The sequence below is a fragment of the Taurulus bubalis genome (assembly GCF_910589615.1).
Source record: "Taurulus bubalis genome assembly, chromosome: 9".
In the NCBI taxonomy this organism is placed as follows: domain Eukaryota; kingdom Metazoa; phylum Chordata; class Actinopteri; order Perciformes; family Cottidae; genus Taurulus; species Taurulus bubalis.
In genome coordinates this window covers 26101029-26119193 of record NC_136597.1, presented here as the reverse complement: position 1 = coordinate 26119193, position 18165 = coordinate 26101029, and the positions used below count along the sequence as shown (strand labels likewise).

General features: G+C 42.6%; 1 protein-coding gene across 1 annotated transcript; it reads right to left on the bottom strand.

The window, feature by feature from the left end:
- Positions 1-880: 880 nt before the first annotated feature.
- On the bottom strand, positions 881-5156 carry LOC306741411 (E3 ubiquitin-protein ligase TRIM21-like). The gene is made up of 2 exons (XM_079223692.1): positions 5038-5156; positions 881-2945 (listed from the first exon to the last, which is right to left on the bottom strand). The coding sequence occupies exon 2, from the start codon at positions 2934-2936 to the stop codon at positions 1293-1295; it is 1644 nt and encodes a 547-aa protein (XP_079079818.1). The 5' UTR covers positions 2937-2945; positions 5038-5156; the 3' UTR covers positions 881-1292.
- Positions 5157-18165: the final 13009 nt, after the last annotated feature.

Sequence of the window (18165 nt, the reverse complement as noted above, 5' to 3'; positions counted from 1 at the left end):
CTGAACGCTAACTTTCTTCTGAGACTTGTTCCGTCCCAGAAGGAAGTTCACAAGTCACAAGGAGACGAAGTGCAAAACCCAGAAGTGAATAAGAACAAGACTTTTGGATTTTATGTTCAGCATTTTTCCTCATTTAGTCCCTTGTCCTTTACATATTCATCTTGTCTTCTTTAAAGTAATGTGATTATATGTTATGTGTGAACTGCTGATCATCGTCTTGAGACCTTGATTCATTGTTTGCATCATTGTCTGCACGCCACGCGCTTTACCCCCGTTTAGCTTTTTATAGCTGCTTCACATTTCAGCATCTCCCGTCATGATTTTACTTTATCTAAACTTTAATCTAACATCTAGAAGAGGGACAACAGTTTGGTTAAAGAAGAATCCATCACAAAATAATTAAGGTTGACAAAAACATCATGTAGAGATTGGGAAGATATTGTTTGACAATAACTACAACCAAACTGTTGGTGAAGTGATGTTGATCAACGTGCGCAGTCCCTGTAAATACATTCAATATTACTGAAGACACCAAACAGGAAGAAGCATCCAGATACTTTACCAAAGTAAAAGTACTAATACAACACTGTTCAAAATACTCCACTCCAAATAAAAGTCCTTCAGAAAAAAAGTACTTTAGAAAAAAGTATTTAAGTATTATAAGCAAAATGTACTTAAAGTACTTAAAGTAGACACTACAACTGTCAGACATGTAGTAAAAGGTACAATATGTACCTCTGATGAAGTGGAGAAGTAAAAGTAGCAGAACATGAAACTACTAAAGTAATGTAAAAGCACCTCAGAATTGTACTGAAGTAAAGTACTCAAAAAAGTACTAAAAAAAGAAATCCAGGGGAAACTTGCTGTTTTTATTGTTAAGAGTTCATCTTTTATTTATCCCTGAAAACATACAAGACAGAGATTCCTTAATTTGTATGTCAATTTCAGATGACAAAAACAAAAGAATAATTAAGTTTTTTTAACATGTCATTTAGTACAACAAATAACACATTTTGGCATTTAAAGAACATGCAAATGCTTCTTATTCATGAGGACATTTTTTGATGATTAAACATTCTTGAAGGCAGGTAAAACATAGGTAATCTACATAAGATAATATAAATCACTGGCTTAAAAGCTGTGTGTTGGAGTAGTACCAACGTGAAGAATCAAAGAAAAATTAAAAAACAACATTGATCAGAATTAAAAAATCTATAATGTACGTCACCAAACATATATATTTGTTATATTCATTATTAGTTAATCTCTCTGTAGAAAATCCAGTGGTTGTTCTACTCAGTGTGATTGACAGGAGAGATGATCAGAGGAGCAGAGTTTTTACCACCATCATTAAGACATGGACCAAAGTATGGGTAGAGTTTCTCAGTGAAGCAGCAGCCAGTAAAGGAGTAGATAAGAGCTGCAGCATCAACGTCATGAAAGGAGACCAGACCCTCCTCATAGTCCACAAACACCCCCACCTTCTGAGGCCGAGACTTCAGAGAGAGACGGACTGAAGGGCCAGCAAGAGCTGAGTACTCATTCTGATTCCTCAACCATATCGTCCAGAAACCTTCCTGAGGAGACGCTGTGATGCTTCCCTTCCTGTTGATCGACTCTCTCACCACTCCTAAATCCCACCCAGTCTTCCCTTTAACCTGAACCTCGTAGTAAAATCTCCCTGAAGAGAAACTCTGCTTCGCTAAGACAATAACACAGAAATCAAATCTCTCTGGATTGTCTGGAAGATTCTTCTTAACACCACCATGTTTAACTTGTTTTCCATCATCAGACAGGATGAGTTTGGGTTGTGCTGTTTCAGGATCAAGTGTCACATCCACTGCAGACTGCTGGACCCTCTTCAGCTCGACCTCAAGCAGCTTCTTCATCTGGTTACTGAGCGTCTCCTCCAGCTGAGTCACAGCTCTCACCACAGTCCCCTCATATGAAGGTGGACTGACTCTGACTCCTGTCCAGTTCTTGGTGGGTGGAGCAGCCTTCAGGGTGCTGAAGCTCTGCAGGAGGTGGAGGTGGTCTTCAGAGCGAGAGAGCTGCTCCACCTCAGTGCTTCTCTTCTTCAGCTCACAGATTTCCTGTTCCAGCTCTTCGATGAAGCCTTCAGCCTGTTTCTCTGTCTTTCTCTGCTTCTCTTTGATGGTGTCGATGAGCTCGGCCTGGCTTCTCTCAACAGACTCCTTCAGAGCGGTGAAGACCTGAACACCACCTGCTATCTCTCTGTCTGCATCTTCCTCACTGAGCTCCACCGAGTGTTTGATCTCCTGAATCTTCAGTCGTCTCTTCTGGATCATCTGCTGGATTTCATCATCAGTCTTCCCCAGCTCGGCCTTCTTTCCTTCATATTCTTCTTTCAGAGGAACAACATCATGGTTCTTGTGGTCTAGAACAGTGCAGAGCATGCAGACACACATCTGGTCGGTCTTACAGAACAGCTCCAGCAGTTTATCGTGCTTCGTACACATCCTGCCTTCCAGGTTCTCCACAGGGTCGATCAGCTGATGTCTCTTCAGACCTGATCTTGTCAGATGAGGCTCCAGGTGAGTCTCACAGTAGGAGTCCAGACACACCAGGCAGGACTTCAGGGCCTTCAGTTTGTTTCCAGTGCAGACGTCACAGGGAACTTCTCCTGGTTTGGCAGCTTGTTGCTCTGAGCTGCTGCTGCTGGCTTTCTGTTGAGCTGCCTGTCTGAACTGAGCAGCCATCTCAGAGATGAACGTGTTGACCTTCAGCTCAGGTCTTGTGTAGAAAACCTCTTTACAGTTGGGACACTGATACGGGACATTAACGTTCCAGTGTTGAGTGATGCAGGCTTTACAGAAGTTGTGTCCACATGGTATGGCGACTGGATCAGTGAACACATCCAGACAGATGGAGCACAGAAACTGATCTTCAGTCATCTGCATGCTGGCAGCAGACATATCTACATTCTGAGGACAACAAGAGTGGAAAAAACAAACTTTTATTGTATATCTTTTGATTATTAGTTTGATGAAATCAAACTATGATGAGTAGAGTATAAGGAGAGTCATCCTGAATTGAATCAGAACTCAGATGTGCAGTTCAGCGGGAGTGGTGGGACAAAATATCGATACCGGAATATTGTAATTCTTCCTCTTGCGATGTGTTATCGATACAGTGGCGCCAAATATCGATATTTCTACTGATCATTCAGGCACTCTAAACAAACAAACGTGCTTGGATGGCTGAAGAAAAACTACCTGGCTACGCTAGCATCTTTAGCACAGCGGTCAAGTGGCTGCTCCAACCCCAGAACCTTGTGGACCGAGGAGAGTCTCTGTACCATACAACGTTTATAGTATCATCGTGACTGTACTCTCAACTGGGCCAGAAGCATATCCCGTTGGACTCGGCCCTAACCTGGGGCCTGCACTACGAAGCAGGATATGAGGTTAGCGAGGTAACTTTAGTTTTTTTCTGGGTTTTCAGTCCTACGACGGAGGACCTCTTCTTATTATCACCATAGTTACTTATGCTGAATATGCCCCGGAGCAGGTTATGTTAGAGATAAGAGACCAACTCGTATATAAGGATCACCTATTGACCAACCAAAACTCGCTGTGTGGATCAGTAGCTAATTTTATACAAATACAAAGAAGTTAAAGTCCTGATTCAGCTTAAAGAAATCACTGCTTCATCTAGAACACGATAGGTCTGATGGTAATAACGTGTGTATTCAGTTAAATTAATGTGTTTAACCAAATACATTCTGATCGCGTGTGTGATAATATCTTAGCCATATTCTTTCAGCTGCTGGTGTGAAGCAAATTTGGGAGAAAACAGAAAAAACTCTGAAAACATTCATATCATATATTTCGTGTTAAAGCTTCTTGAGCTGTTTGTTGTGGTGTTAAATGCCGGAGTCGTGTCTTACAGTGTTGTACGCTGAGGGTGATTATCAGTTATGGAAGGAAATCATCTTACCGCTTTTGAATTGTGTTTTCATATTTATTTGATTTTATTAGGGTTGGTGAAGCCAGAGAACCAAAAGGAAGCCGGGGGATGTTGAACTCGCCGTAACCGAGCAGATTGAAGAAGCAGCCCAACACATTGTTGTGTTCGGCTTTTCGACAGTGTCGATATTTATTGTGAGATCTTCATTCTAATACTTTACTTCAGACTGTCACGGTTTGAGAATATCTTCCAAAGATCAGACTGAGTTTGTTTCTATGGTGGATTTTTAAGACTAAACTAGTGAAGGTGGATCACTCTGCCTTTTATTCTCTGTGGTTAAACATCATTATTTAAGGCTGACTGGCTGATCCGGCCTGCTGACAGTCACTTACATGGCTGTTGCATTTGGGAATTATCTGCTTGTTAGTTATTCAAGGAATATAAAAATATTAAAACAACGATAAACTAATCTGATGTCTTGAGCATTGCGGGGATAACATCGTAAAATAAGTAAAATCACCATACAATTTGATTTTATAACCTCAAAGAAACCCACAATGTGATCCATTACTGTCACATCACACATTACATAATAATACTGCTAAACTGCTGTTATTAAAGGGAAATATTTTTAAAATAAAATAAACATGAAACATATTAAACTTAACACATGTATTACATTTTACTGTGATATAATTGGACAGTATTTCACTGTATTTGTTTTATTGAAGCTTCTGAGGAAGCAGAGAGAAATAACATCCCTTCATCTGTACAAAGAGCTTTAGTCAGTGAGTCAGCTCAACATTCACTGAGTGTAACTTCCTGTCTGATAGAGCTGAGGTTTTGAGCTCAACCAGGAAACAGGCCTGTGAATTAGCTGAAGCTAATGCTAGCTGTGACTGTATCCTGTGTAACCTTTAACTAGCCAGAGGTCAGTCCCTGTGGTTTGGTTTCTACCTGTTGGTTTAATCTACAATGACACATTTATATGGCTTAATATTCTTTATATGATAAAACTAGATGTAAAACAATAACATTCTAGTCTGAACTCAACGTGGATCAAATATGTAGAGAGTGTATTTAGTCTTTGTAGAACAGAGGACTCACCAGTGTTTGTCAGAGATTCTGTTGTGTTGTTGAGGAAAAGCTGCTGGATTCAGGTGAATGTTTCTTTAGAGAGAAACAGAGAGACTTGTCTCCACTGCAGCTCTGCTGTCGCTCACAACAACTTTACTTACATTTCAGGAAACGTGACTCAGCAGCTCTCCTCTGTCAGTGTTGCTCCTCCTCTCAGTGGGGGAGGGGTGGAAGAAGTAATCAGATCCTTAACTGAATCCAAAGTATGAAAACAACAATGTGAAAATACTTCACTACAAGTAAACATCTTGCATTCAAAACTTTACTTACGTTTAAATATTTGCCAAATGTGCTTCAAGTATGTGTGAGATAGCTCTAACTCTACTTCTCTTGATTTATTCCCTCAGTAAACATTGTAGACATGAGTTTATGTCTCAATCTCTAGTTTCAAGTCTTCTTCAATACAGCATGATGTTCATTTAGTAGATTATGGTCATTTAGAGTCAAACAGACCATAAAGCATTAGGGCGGGGCTACAAGGTGATTGACAGGTCTGTACCAGAGACGCTGGCCGTTTCTCAATACCCAAGTACACAAGTACGGACTTGTGAACTTTTGGAGTCCAGACTTCAGAAGTACGGTGAATTGGAACGGAAGCTTACTTGATGAGGTCATCACGTTGGCAGCTCTTTCTTCACGCATGTATATTTAAAGAGCCAGTGGCAGGAAAAGGTATGGAAGATTGCTGTGGATACATTAGAATACAATATATACATTAGATATTAATATATATGTTATATATTAATATATTATATGTTAGATATTAATATATTAGATATAATTCTGTTATAATAAAACTGCTTCTGATTATTATTGTATATATATACAAAAACTAGATTACATAGAAAATACCTTTACATTAGAACACTGCTCATGTAAACATTTATTGCATGGCTGTTGCAATATAAATATATAATCTATCGAAGCCTAATAAACTGGCAGGCAGAGGAGGTTTGATACAGTAACATTATAAAAGTATTTAAATATTACATCCATTAGGCTATATTCCACACACTCACCTACCATGTGTCTTGGTCCACAAACATCAAGAGGTTGACCATCAGTGCAGTTAGATACACAAACACCACTACACATTAAACTAAGGTACCTGAAATGCATCTGTGTCTCGTACACTAGTCATGAACCAGGACAGACACAAACAGTGTTCATGATCCAGAGATCATGGAGGCTGCAGTGACTTCTGCACTCTGGTGAGATAGGCAGTGTAAAAAACACACGCCTGTCAACCAGTAACATACATAGAAACCTTCTCCAGCATAAGCAAGCACACGTCAGATATTAATACTGGTAGACTTCAACAATTCATATTTAGAAATCATTATTTATTATTATTAAATAGTCAAAACACAAATAAATATACTACATACATTAATGTTACAAAAAATTAATAAACAATGTTTCAAAATAATATCCTGTTTTTGTTTTTTTAAAACAGGACCAAAGTCCTGTTCAGCGATATGTGCAACTGAAGGACCATGTCCCTTCTTTCTGTGTTCTGGTCTGAAGCTGACCTGAGATCAGCCTTCAGGCTCTGCCTTCAGGCTCTCCAGGAGATCAACATGGTCTGAAGCTGACCTGAGACCAGCCTTCAGGCTCTGCAGGAACAGCATCAACAGGCTGGTCCAGATGCTGCCGCGGCAAAACAACCATGGATGGAGCCATGAGCTTGAGCTGCTGGTGACGGTGTGCTGGCTGCTGGTGGAGCCTCCTACAGGGTCACCTCAGACATCTCTGCCATGCCACCGTGTGCAGGACCGTCCACAACGTGGTGGAGGAAATGATGACGATCCCCAAAGCAGAGGAGATGCAGGAGGTGGGGCCTTGCTGGCCATGAGGCGCTCCGCTGTGCTGCCGGTGCCATCGATGGGTGTGACGCCCGGATTCTTCCTCCTGCAGAGCACAAGAGGGCATTATATATATACACTCACCTAAAGGATTATTAGGAACACCTGTTCAATTTATCATTAATGCAATTATCTAATCAACCAATCACATGGCAGTTGCTTCAATGCATTTAGGGGTGTGGTCCTGGTCAAGACAATCTCCTGAACTCCAAACTGAATGTCAGAATGGGAAAGAAAGGTGATTTAAGCAATTTTGAGCGTGGCATGGTTGTTGGTGCCAGACGGGCCGGTCTGAGTATTTCACAATCTGCTCAGTTACTGGGATTTTCACGCACAACCATTTCTAGGGTTTACAAAGAATGGTGTGAAAAGGGAAAAACATGCAGTATGCGGCAGTCCTGTGGGCGAAAATGCCTTGTTGATGCTAGAGGTCAGAGGAGAATGGGCCGACTGATTCAAGCTGATAGAAGAGCAACTTTGACTCAAATCACCACTCGTTACAACCGAGGTGTGCAGCAAAGCATTTGTGAAGCCACAACGCGCACAACCTTGAGGCGGATGGGCTACAGCAGCAGAAGACCCCACCGGGTACCACTCATCTCCACTACAAATAGGAACAAGAGGCTACAATTTGCAAGAGCTCACCAAAATTGGACAGTTGAAGACTGGAAAAATGTTACCTGGTCTGATGAGTCTCGGTTTCTGTTGAGACATTCAGATGGTGGAGTCAGAATTTGGCGTAAACAGAATGAGAACATGGATCCATCATGCCTTGTTACCACTGTGCAGGCTGGTGGTGGTGGTGTAATGGTGTGGGGGATGTTTTCTTGGCACACTTTAGGCCCCTTAGTGCCAATTGGGCATTGTTTAAATGCCACGGCCTACCTGAGCATTGTTCCTGACCATGTCCATCCCTTTATGGCCACCATGTACTCATCCTCTGATGGCTACTTCCAGCAGGATAATGCACCATGTCACAAAGCTCCAATCATTTCTAATTAGTTTCTTGAACATGACAATGAGTTCACTGTACTAAAATGGCCCCCACAGTCACCAGATCTCAACCCAATAGAGCATCTTTGGGATGTGGTGGAACGGGAGCTTCGTGCCCTGGATGTGCATCCCACAAATCTCCATCAACTGCAAGATGCTCTCCTATTAATATGGGCCAACATTTCTAAAGAATGCTTTCAGCACCTTGTTGAATCAATGCCACGTAGAATTAAGGCAGTTCTGAAGGCAAAAGGGGGTCAAACACAGTATTAGTATGGTGTTCCTAACAATCCTTTAGGTGAGTGTATATATATATTATATAAACAGAAAACGGAACGGGATCAGAGGAAGGCTTACTGCTCAGAAGGACTGCCTCATGTCTGGGTCAACATGACTACTTGTAGATACTAAACCTCCGCAGATGAAGTTATGTCCACTGGAAGAACACAGTTCTTTTGCAATGTTCTTTTTCTTGTTCTGTCTAATTTAAATGTAGCTGCCTGACTGTAAATAGCTATCTGTAAACAACAGGACTGTGTAATTGTTTGTTGTTGTAAATATACACAATTGCTTGAATATCCTGGGTTGAAATTCAAACAATACATTTATTTACAAGCTTCTCATTCTATATGGGCCCAGGTCTCCTCAAATGTCCCTTCATTAAAATTGTAGGTTATAATGCACATTGATAGAGCATAATCAGTCTGCACAATATGGATAGAGAGGAGCTAACAAGTCGGTCAGAAGTTAAAAGACAGCGCTCTAGGTCAACGTTAAAGTTAAATTAAAATGTAATTGTAATAATAAAACGGATTTAACGTTACCTGTAAACAAACAATAGACTATTGAGACCAAAAGATTGTTCGTTACATTCAACCAACCGAATTATAGCTCATGTTTAACCGTACAACAGAGACGTCAATACCACCGGCAAATTTCAAAAAGACTTCCCGACATCAGGCTGTTCTAGCCGGGCACCGTGGCGCTGAGCCCCCGGTGCTGGTTTACTGACGGTCCCGCTAGCCTTAAATCGGCTGAATCTCGACAAACCGAAGACCAATTTGATTCTTAAACAACTAACTTATCGCCTAAAAACATCCTAAAAAGACTTTGTGTGACTTAACAGCAGTAGTATTTAGAAAGTTTCAACTTACAGTTGTGTTGTCTCCGCCGCCATTTCTTCTGTTTGCTGGAGTGAAATGCATTCTGGGATATTTGGCCGTCCAAAGTACACACAAGTCAACGCCGATGCAGGCTCGGTAAAATGGGAGGAGCGAGCCACATCCGGGCATTTTCACCGTGCTTGGCTTGATGCGAACTTTGAATTGGGACAGTACTTGGGCTCGAACTGATGACGTTTCAGAAGTTCACGAGTTCACAAGTACAGAGAAGTACACATATTGAGAAACGGCTGCTGTCTCTACCAGAGAGCGGCCGTTTCTCAATACCCAAGTACACAAATACGGACTTGTGTACTTTTGGAGTCTGGACTTGGGAGTTTGAACTTAGGAGTCCAGACTCTCAAGGATGGGAGGACACAGGACGGTCTTTCTGCAGTTGGAACAGCAGCTGACTTGATGACGTCACCACCTCAGCTGTTGTTGTCATGAGTTACTCTGATTCTTCACTGTAAAGTATTTGTACAGTCAAACAAAATAACAGCCCTGCTCTTTTTGCACTGGTTTCACAGACATACACGTATCATTGTATATACATTGTGTTTGTAAATATATATTATCTATATATTTATTATTGTTATTATTGTATATATATATATATATATATATATATATATATATATATATATATATATATATATATATATATATATGTATATTTAAATACACATATCATTGTATGTGTGTGTATATATATATATATACATGTGTGTGTATATATATATATATATATATATGTATATATATATATATATATATATATATATATATATATATATATATATGTATATATATATATATATATATATATACATATATATATATATATATATATATATATATATATATACAGATACACATATCCTTGTATATATAATATGTTTATAAATATGTATTTCATATATATACAGTTATATATTTATATAGATACACATATAATTGCAAAGAATTCCGTCAAAAAGTAATAATAAGACACCGCTGTAGTTCAAAGTAAAAGTTAAATAAAAATCTTAAGTTATAAATCTTTACCTTTCCCTCCGTCAAACTGATTTAATGTGACTGTGAATAAATAATAAAATAATAAATATTGCTCGATAGATCCTCGAAACCGAATTATAACTCATGTTTAATCGATACGTAGACATCGGAGCCAGCGGATCATTTCAAAAAGTCCAGCCGGGATCAGGCTGCTGTCGGCGGGCAGCAGAGCGCTGACGGCCCGGTGCTGCGCGGCTCACGGTCCCGCGAGCAGGACCTCAACCCGTCGGCGTATCTTTTTAAATTGGCTGATTATTGACAAACCGACCAAGATTTGATGCTTAAACAACTAACTTCTCGCCTGAAAACTTCCTAAAATTAAATGTTGTGACTCAACAACGGTAGTATTCAGAGAATGTCAACTTTCAGTTATGAGTTTTCTCATCCGCCATTGTTCCCCGTTTGCTGGTCCGAAATGCATTCTGGGATATTGGCTCTCTCAAGTACGCTCAAGTCTGCTCTGATGCATCCTGGGTAAAATGGGCGGATCAAGTCACATCCGGGCATTTTCACCGCTCTTGGCGAGAAGTGGACTTTTGAATTGGACCAGTACTTGGGCCGCGACTGATGACGTTTCACGAGTCCAGAGAACACAAGTACAGAGAAGAACGCTGATTGAGAAATGGCCGCTGTCTCTACGTCACTCTTCCTCATTCCAAACATGGTAACTTACGTTGACCAGTTGCAGGAAGCCAAGATGGCGACGGCCAAATCGTCAAACTTAAGGCTTCAAAACCACAAACCAATGTGTGACGTCACGATGACTTTGTCTAGTTCAGTCTGAGGGCATGGACATGTTTTCAATATCGGCCTTTGTCTTTATATATATATATATATATAGATATATATATATATATATGAATATAAAAAAACAGTGCAAGCGGGAGCAGAAGTGGATGTGAGCTTGGTGATGGAGGCAGCGGCGTCTCTTTCCCGCGGTGCAACGTATCGCCTCATTGCTGCTAATGTCTTGTCACAGTTAATGTTCGCCGCAGTCTGCTGTCATTTAGCGGCGGGGTGGAGGTTATTGTCGGAGCCTTCCCACAATCCACTGCTCCAGAAATAGCCACCAAACAATTGAATCAAAATTAAGTTATATTCTTTCTCGTTTACCCCCTCCTTTTCTTTCTGCTGCCGCTGTCCCCCGCGCCATCGTCCTCCACCGCTTCCTGTTTTGAATAGGTTAACCTTTCTGTTCGGGGGGGGAGGCGCGGCGGGGTCCTGCTCTGCAGATTAGCCGCTGACGCATTTACCAAGGGATGACAAATGAGCTGTCCTTCCAGATGCCTGATTACTTGACCTTTTATTCCACAGGAGCTGGGCGGTTAGCAGGGGCGGGGTCCCGGTGGAGCTAAGTGGTGCCGGTCTCGTATTCGGCAGCCCGTCGTGAGCGGAAGAGGCCTGGATGCGACGCCTCGACGCCGACGTGAACACGAATTAAGAAAGAAGTTATTAAGATTGGCCGCCGCTGAGGCGAGGTAATTGAAATTCTCACTTTCCCCAGAAACGGGCCGAGAGAGCCGGCACATCAGTTTCTATTTGAGGCCGAGCAGCTGATGAGCATCGCACGTTAAAGCCCGGGGAGGGAAAGTGTCCTTTTAGTGGCCTCTGATTCGAGATCATTACACGAGAGGGACTGCATCTTCTTCTCCTGTGTGTGTGTGTGTGTGTGTGTGTGTGTGTGTGTGTGTGTTTATCTGCATCCTGATGCTGCGGCTGCTGCTCAACGGGGTTCATCCAGTAACAAACTGGATCCAGCAGAAAAGGTCCAAAAGATACCAAAAGATACAACAATCTATGTTCAATTAGTATCATATCATAAGATTGCACAAATCCAAAGAAACCACACAGAGCTACATTGGTAAACTTCACAATAAAAGACATATTCATCTGTGTTTGGGCTCTTTTTCCCCCCCAGCAAAAGCCCGGTCCCACCAGTGTTCAACAGGAAAGCTCCTGCCATGGAATCACTGTGATCAGAGGACTTTTCACACGTCTAGTTCAGCTTTGGTTTTAAACTCTGAAGCGACAATTTGAGCTGTTAATCGATTGCAAATCGCCCCGACAGCGCCGACCTTTCACAGAACGGAGAGCCGGAAGAAGCTCGTTGGATCAAATACTTCACGGGGAGGAATATTTGCGGTCGACGAGGAACGTGAAATCTGATCGCCTCCACGTTGGGAGTCTGGTTGTGGAACGATGGCTCAAAGAAAACCCTCTGGAGCTGCTCACGTCGGAGTATGTGGCAGATGCATTTTAGTCCTATAGTTAGTCATCAAAGTATGATTTTATTCATTTGTATTCATCCATTTTCCTCTTGACAAAGAGTTTCACATGCAGGCGTTTTAGAGGACTTTCCAAGACCTGACCAGAGAAGGAACGTGGAAGTCTACATCTGGAAATCTACCTCTTTATATTTAATAAAACACAACATTATTTACCAGAACAACTCTAAGCGATGTTATAAATGTGGCTGCAGAAGAACAGGCGGAGGCGGTGGACGTAAATCTGTTGGCAAGCTTCAAGAATCAAATGTAGGAACCTGATCTGTGGATTTGCCAACTTTATATGTGAAGAAGAAAAACTTTGTCGTAAAACACGTGGGTTTTAAATGTGAGCGTTAAACGTTTCTCCTCATTCTGTGAGTCACTTTTCTCATCCCGCAAATAAAACTTTCCAATTTTTCCGTCGACCAACTTGAGCGGCCGTCATCACTTTGAGCGGGAGGAGTCTTTTTGTAATCCCGGAGGGGAACGAGGAGGGGGAGTTCTGGAGAGTGAGGTCAGGACTTCATCAGGGGCCTCCGGGGCCCTCAGAGCCTCGCTCTCGTCTCGGCAGCAGATGAGGGAATCAGCAGGGTGTGAAATGACCGCGGTGATTGCTCCGAGGCCACGAGGCCTCCTGCCCATTCACAGCCCTGTCAGCACTCTAATGGAGCCGAGGAGATTGGAGACGACCCCCCCACTCTGTTAAAGGTACAGTCACCCAGAAGGACAGAAACACTAGTGGGAAGTGAACAGTGTTCATCTGATAAAGTCCAACTGAAATGAAGTTTGAATTAAATAAATATATATTATTTCTAATGTCTATGTTTTGATTGACAGCAGCTGGCAGGGGAACGTACATTTGAACATTTGCAGGTACGGTAACTCTTTGTCTTCTTAACCCTAGAACACTCAGGTTAAATAATCACACTATCACTAACGTCGGGTATATTTCACCCGATATAATGTACCTGATCAAATTTACTTCTCATCAAAATATATTAAAATACAACAATACAAGGCAAGTTGAAGTACTCTTCCTTTATTTTACACTATAGAACTTCTAATAAAACCCAAAACAAGTATCATGGGGGGACCCTGAAAAAAGGCTCAAAATCGGGTGAAAGATTAGGGAATCGTGAAAAAAATGTGAAAAAACTTGAAAAAATCAGGGATTGGAGCAGAGAGACGCGACTACCTTCAATAAGACACACCCACATTCAATCAGACACGCCTATCTTCAATAAGACACGACTACCTTCAATAAGACATGCCTACCTTCAATATGACACACCTATCTTCAATAAGACACGCCTGCCTTCAATAAGAGACACCCACATTCAATAAGACACGCCCATATTCAATAAGACACGCCTACCTTCAATAAGACACGCCCACCTTCAATAACATCAGTCAGCAGCATGAAGCTACACAAGGACTCAGACAAAAGCAACACAATGAAAATAACGAAACCACAATCACCCGACGTTAGTGTTCTAGGGTTCTAGGGTTCTAGGTTAATGTTCTAGGGTTCTAGGGTTAGTGTTCTATGGTTAACGATGTCATGAAACTAAAACAGATCAATTATAAGATTTATTTTTCTCAAGAGTAGTAAGTAAGTAATTTCAGTTGCACTTTATCGAACAGGCATTAGATTCTTTGTCCGGCTTCTCATCTCGCTCTCAAAAAGAAAAGAGTTGAACTTTTCCTTTAAAGGCCTCAATCTGTGTGGATTTAACAGATTGGATCCCATGTGCACAACCAACGGTTCCCTTTCTCCAAATAGTTCTCAAACGAGTTTCCTCTGCAGATCTTTGTGACTTAAAGCCAACGTGTCCTCCGCAGACAGGAAGTGAGCCGGTGGACGGTAAAGTGGGCCAGGTCGGCGTTTTGGATGCGCGGAGTGTAAATATAGTCCTCCGCCCTCCGTCTAATTGTAGCCGTGTTGTTTTCATATTGTTGAATCCCAGAGATGTATAATTCATCACGCAAATAATCTGGAACAAAACAAACTCTCCTCTGAGCTCCCGAGAGGCCGAGCGTCTAATGAGTTCAGTCCATAAAATATTCATACCTCTGCAAAATATACTGTCACTTTCCCAGCAACACACACACACACACACACACACACACACACACACACACACACACACACACACTAGTCCAATATCCTATTAGATATAATAGCGGGCTGTGCTAGCGTAACTGCCCGTTAATCAGTGTCAGGCGAGTTACCCATGATGCCCCGGGTGTCTTATGTCTTCTGTTTCAGGGGCTCTGGTCTCAACACAGCAGTTTTAAGGGTTTGTGTTTCTTTATAGCGATGAATTCAATTCAGATTGAGCTTTTCATCGGCATCCCGAAGCAGTTGGAGTTTCTTAGTCGTTCTGGAATAGTTACACTTTAACCCTAGAACACTAACCTAGAACCCTAGAACACAAACGTTGGGGGATTTTCACCCGAGCGATTGTGACTTCGTTATTTTCATTGTGTTGCTTTTGTCTGAGTTGTGTGTGTCCTTCTAATAATATCCTTCAGCTTGAAGGTAGGCATGTCTTATTGAAGGTAGGCGTGTCTTATTGATGGGGGGCGTGTCTTATTGCAGGTGGGCGTGTCTTATTTAAGGTAGGTGTCTTATTGAATGTGGGTGTGTCTTATTGAAGGTAGGCGTGTAGTTGTGTCTTATTGAAGGTAGGTGTGTCTTATTGAAGGTAGGCGTGTCTTATTGAAGGTAGGTGTGTCTTATTGAAGGTAGGCATGTCTTATTGCAGGTGGGCGTGTCTTATTGAAGGTGGGCGTGTCTTATTGAAGGTAGGTGTATCTTATTGAATGTGGGTGTGTCTTATTGAAGGTAGGCGTGTCTTGTTGAAGGTAGGCGTGTCTTATTGAAGGTAGGCATGTGTTATTGCTGGTGGGCGTGTCTTATTGCAGATGGGCGTGTCTTATGCAAGGTGGGCGTGTCTTGTTGAAGGTAGGCGTGTCTTATTGAAGGTAGGCGTGTCTTGTTACTTATTTTCTTAATCACAACCGAGCGGGCCAGATGTATTGGGCCGGCGAGGTTCCTCCCTGGTGTGAAGCCGTCTCCGGACCTTAAGGTGGACCGGCTGCTTCATCCAATCAGGTCCCATAATGACCTAGGGGGTCGAGAGATGAGAGGAAAGAGCAGCTCTTTCATTTCCTGCTGCCGCCGCCATCCTCCGCCGGTTCACTTCTCTTTCAGAGGAGAGAATTAAGTCCAACGGCCTCTTCAGGAAAACAGCCTTTATTTTATAATCTCCAACTGGTTGGCTTCTCAGAGGGTGACGAAAAGGTCGAGAGGGACCGGCTCTCACGAGGAGGAGGAGGCGAGGAGACGAGGAGGAGGAGAAGGAGATGCGGGCTGATTTTCATTAAGATGGACTCTGCAGCGCTTGTCTTATTAGCGGGTCGTTAGGCTCTCGGAGGCCGACAGATTGGCTGAACAGGAAGCGGCGAGCGGGTAGAAGGGAATCGAGCGCGCGGTGCAGCCGCCCGTACGCTGCTCCTGATTGGTTAATTAGTGCGTTGTCAATCAGCCCATCGGCAGGCAGCTCGTTCTCACAGCAGTTAAAAGGTGAGAGAGTTTCTAATGGAGCCTGAAACCTCTCCTCTTCCAGCTCGTTAAGGCCGCAATTAAAAATAACGCCTCGGACTAAATGGAGGACACACAAACACGTGGTCGCTGGTTCCAGCAGTAACCGTGGTGACGTGACAGGAAACTATGCGTACAGTGAATTTATTACATTTTTGTTGGTATCTTTTATCAAAACTTGTCTGTTTACACAACATCACATTCACAATTACACAAAACCTCCTCGCTTATTCGTGTGTTTGTTTACTCTTTTCTCACTTATTCATTTAGTTGTTTACTTTTTCGCTTAAAGACTTATTTATTTGTCTGTTTTGGTTTGACTCTAAATGACCATAATTTACTAAATGAACATCATGCTGTATTGAAGAAGACTTGAAACTAAAGATTGAGACAGAAACTCATATTTATTGAGTGAATAAATCAAGAGAAGTAGAGTCGCATGAAGCATAGATTCCTATACAACCAGAGGAGTCAGACATTAGAGAGAATGCATGCAAGTCAAAGGGCACTTCAGCAATGGCTTCACATTCAGACCCGGAGGCTGTCGCCTGGTCCAGCCCACATATTGGATCTTCCGTATCCCTAGCTTACCCCAGGGTGTTCTCAGCAGGGGAGGGGAACTGCTGACCCAGACGGGGGATATCGTGGGGCGGTGGAAAGAGCACTTTGAGGAACTCCTAAACCCGGCCAACATGTCCCCTGGGTAGAGGCAGCGCCTGAAGACTTGGGGTTGTTGTACCCATATCCCTGGCGAAGGCCACTAAGGTAGTCAAAAAGCTCCTCGGTGGCAAGGCGCCGGGGGTGGAAGAGATCCGCCCTGAAATGCTGAAGGCGCTGGACATTGTTGGGCTGTCTTGGCTGACACGCCTTTTCAGTGTTGCATGGGGGTCAGGAACAGTGCCCATGGACTGGCAGAAGAAGGGGGTCCGGAGAGTGTGCTCGAAATATCGGGGTATCACACTACTCAGCCTCAGGGTGCTGGAAAGGAGGCTCTGACCGCTTGTCAAACCTCAGATTCAAGACGAGCAGTGTGGATTCCGTCCCGGTCGAGGAACAGTGGACCAGCTCTTTACCCTTGCAAGACTACTGGAGGGGTCCTAGGAGTTTGCCCAACCAGTCTGCATGTGCTTTGTAGACTTGAAGAAGGCTTTCGACCGGGTCCCTCGGTTGTTTTTGTTGGGGGTGCTGCGGGTATGGGGCGCCGAACCCTTTGCAACGGGCCATCCGGTCTCTGTACGCCTGCAGTAGGAGCTGTGTTCGTGTACAAATGTGTACAAATAAACTTGCCTTGCCTTACTTCTGGTGTCTAAAAGTCCTCACTCCGCCCTCCTGATCAACTAACAAAAAGTATTGCCTCCTAAAGACAAAGTTAGTTGACACCCCCTTAGTAAGGGATATGAATGAAGCCGTATGAAATGTGTATTACTAGCAGTAGGAAGCAACTGTTGTTTTTTTGTCACTGAGAGGTGTTTCAGGTATGAATGGAATGTGTAAAACAAGATGTATGCTGCATCTGATAGGACTGTGTAACTGTTCCTTTAATTATTATATCCCTCTTATGCATTGCAATTTACACATAGACAATCTTTATTCACCAGTGCAAGTCATAATAAACGTATTACAATTCTACAGTGGTCAGGCTTAGCCTTAGAGATACGATGAAAATGGATAATGAATTGTAGTGAAGTATTTTCACATTGTTGTATTCATACTTTTACTTCCTCCACCACTCCCTCCTGGCGACGGGCCACTGAGAGGAGGAGCAACACCGAGATAGGAGAGATCAAAGGTCACTTTTCCTGAAATGTAAGTAAAGTTGTTGTGAGCGACAGCAGAGCTGCAGTGGAGACAAGTCTCTCTGTTTCTCTCTAAAGAAACATTCACCTGAATCCAGCAGCTTTTCCTCAACAACACAACAGAATCTCTGGCAAACACTGGTGAGTCCTCTGTTCTACGAAGACTAAATACAGTCTCTAAATATTTGGTCCACATTGAGTTCAAACTGGAATGTTATTGTTTTTATCTAGTTTTATCATATAAAGAACATTAAGCCATATCAATGTGTCATTGTAGATCAAACCAACAGGTAGAAACCAAACCACAGGGACTGACCTCTGGCTAGTGAAAGGTTACACAGGATACAGTCACAG

Bases quoted from the DNA above. Each gene is read 5' to 3' on its own strand.
- LOC306741411 (XM_079223692.1), bottom strand. From the start codon at position 2,936: ATGTCTGCTGCCAGCATGCAGATGACTGAAGATCAGTTTCTGTGCTCC.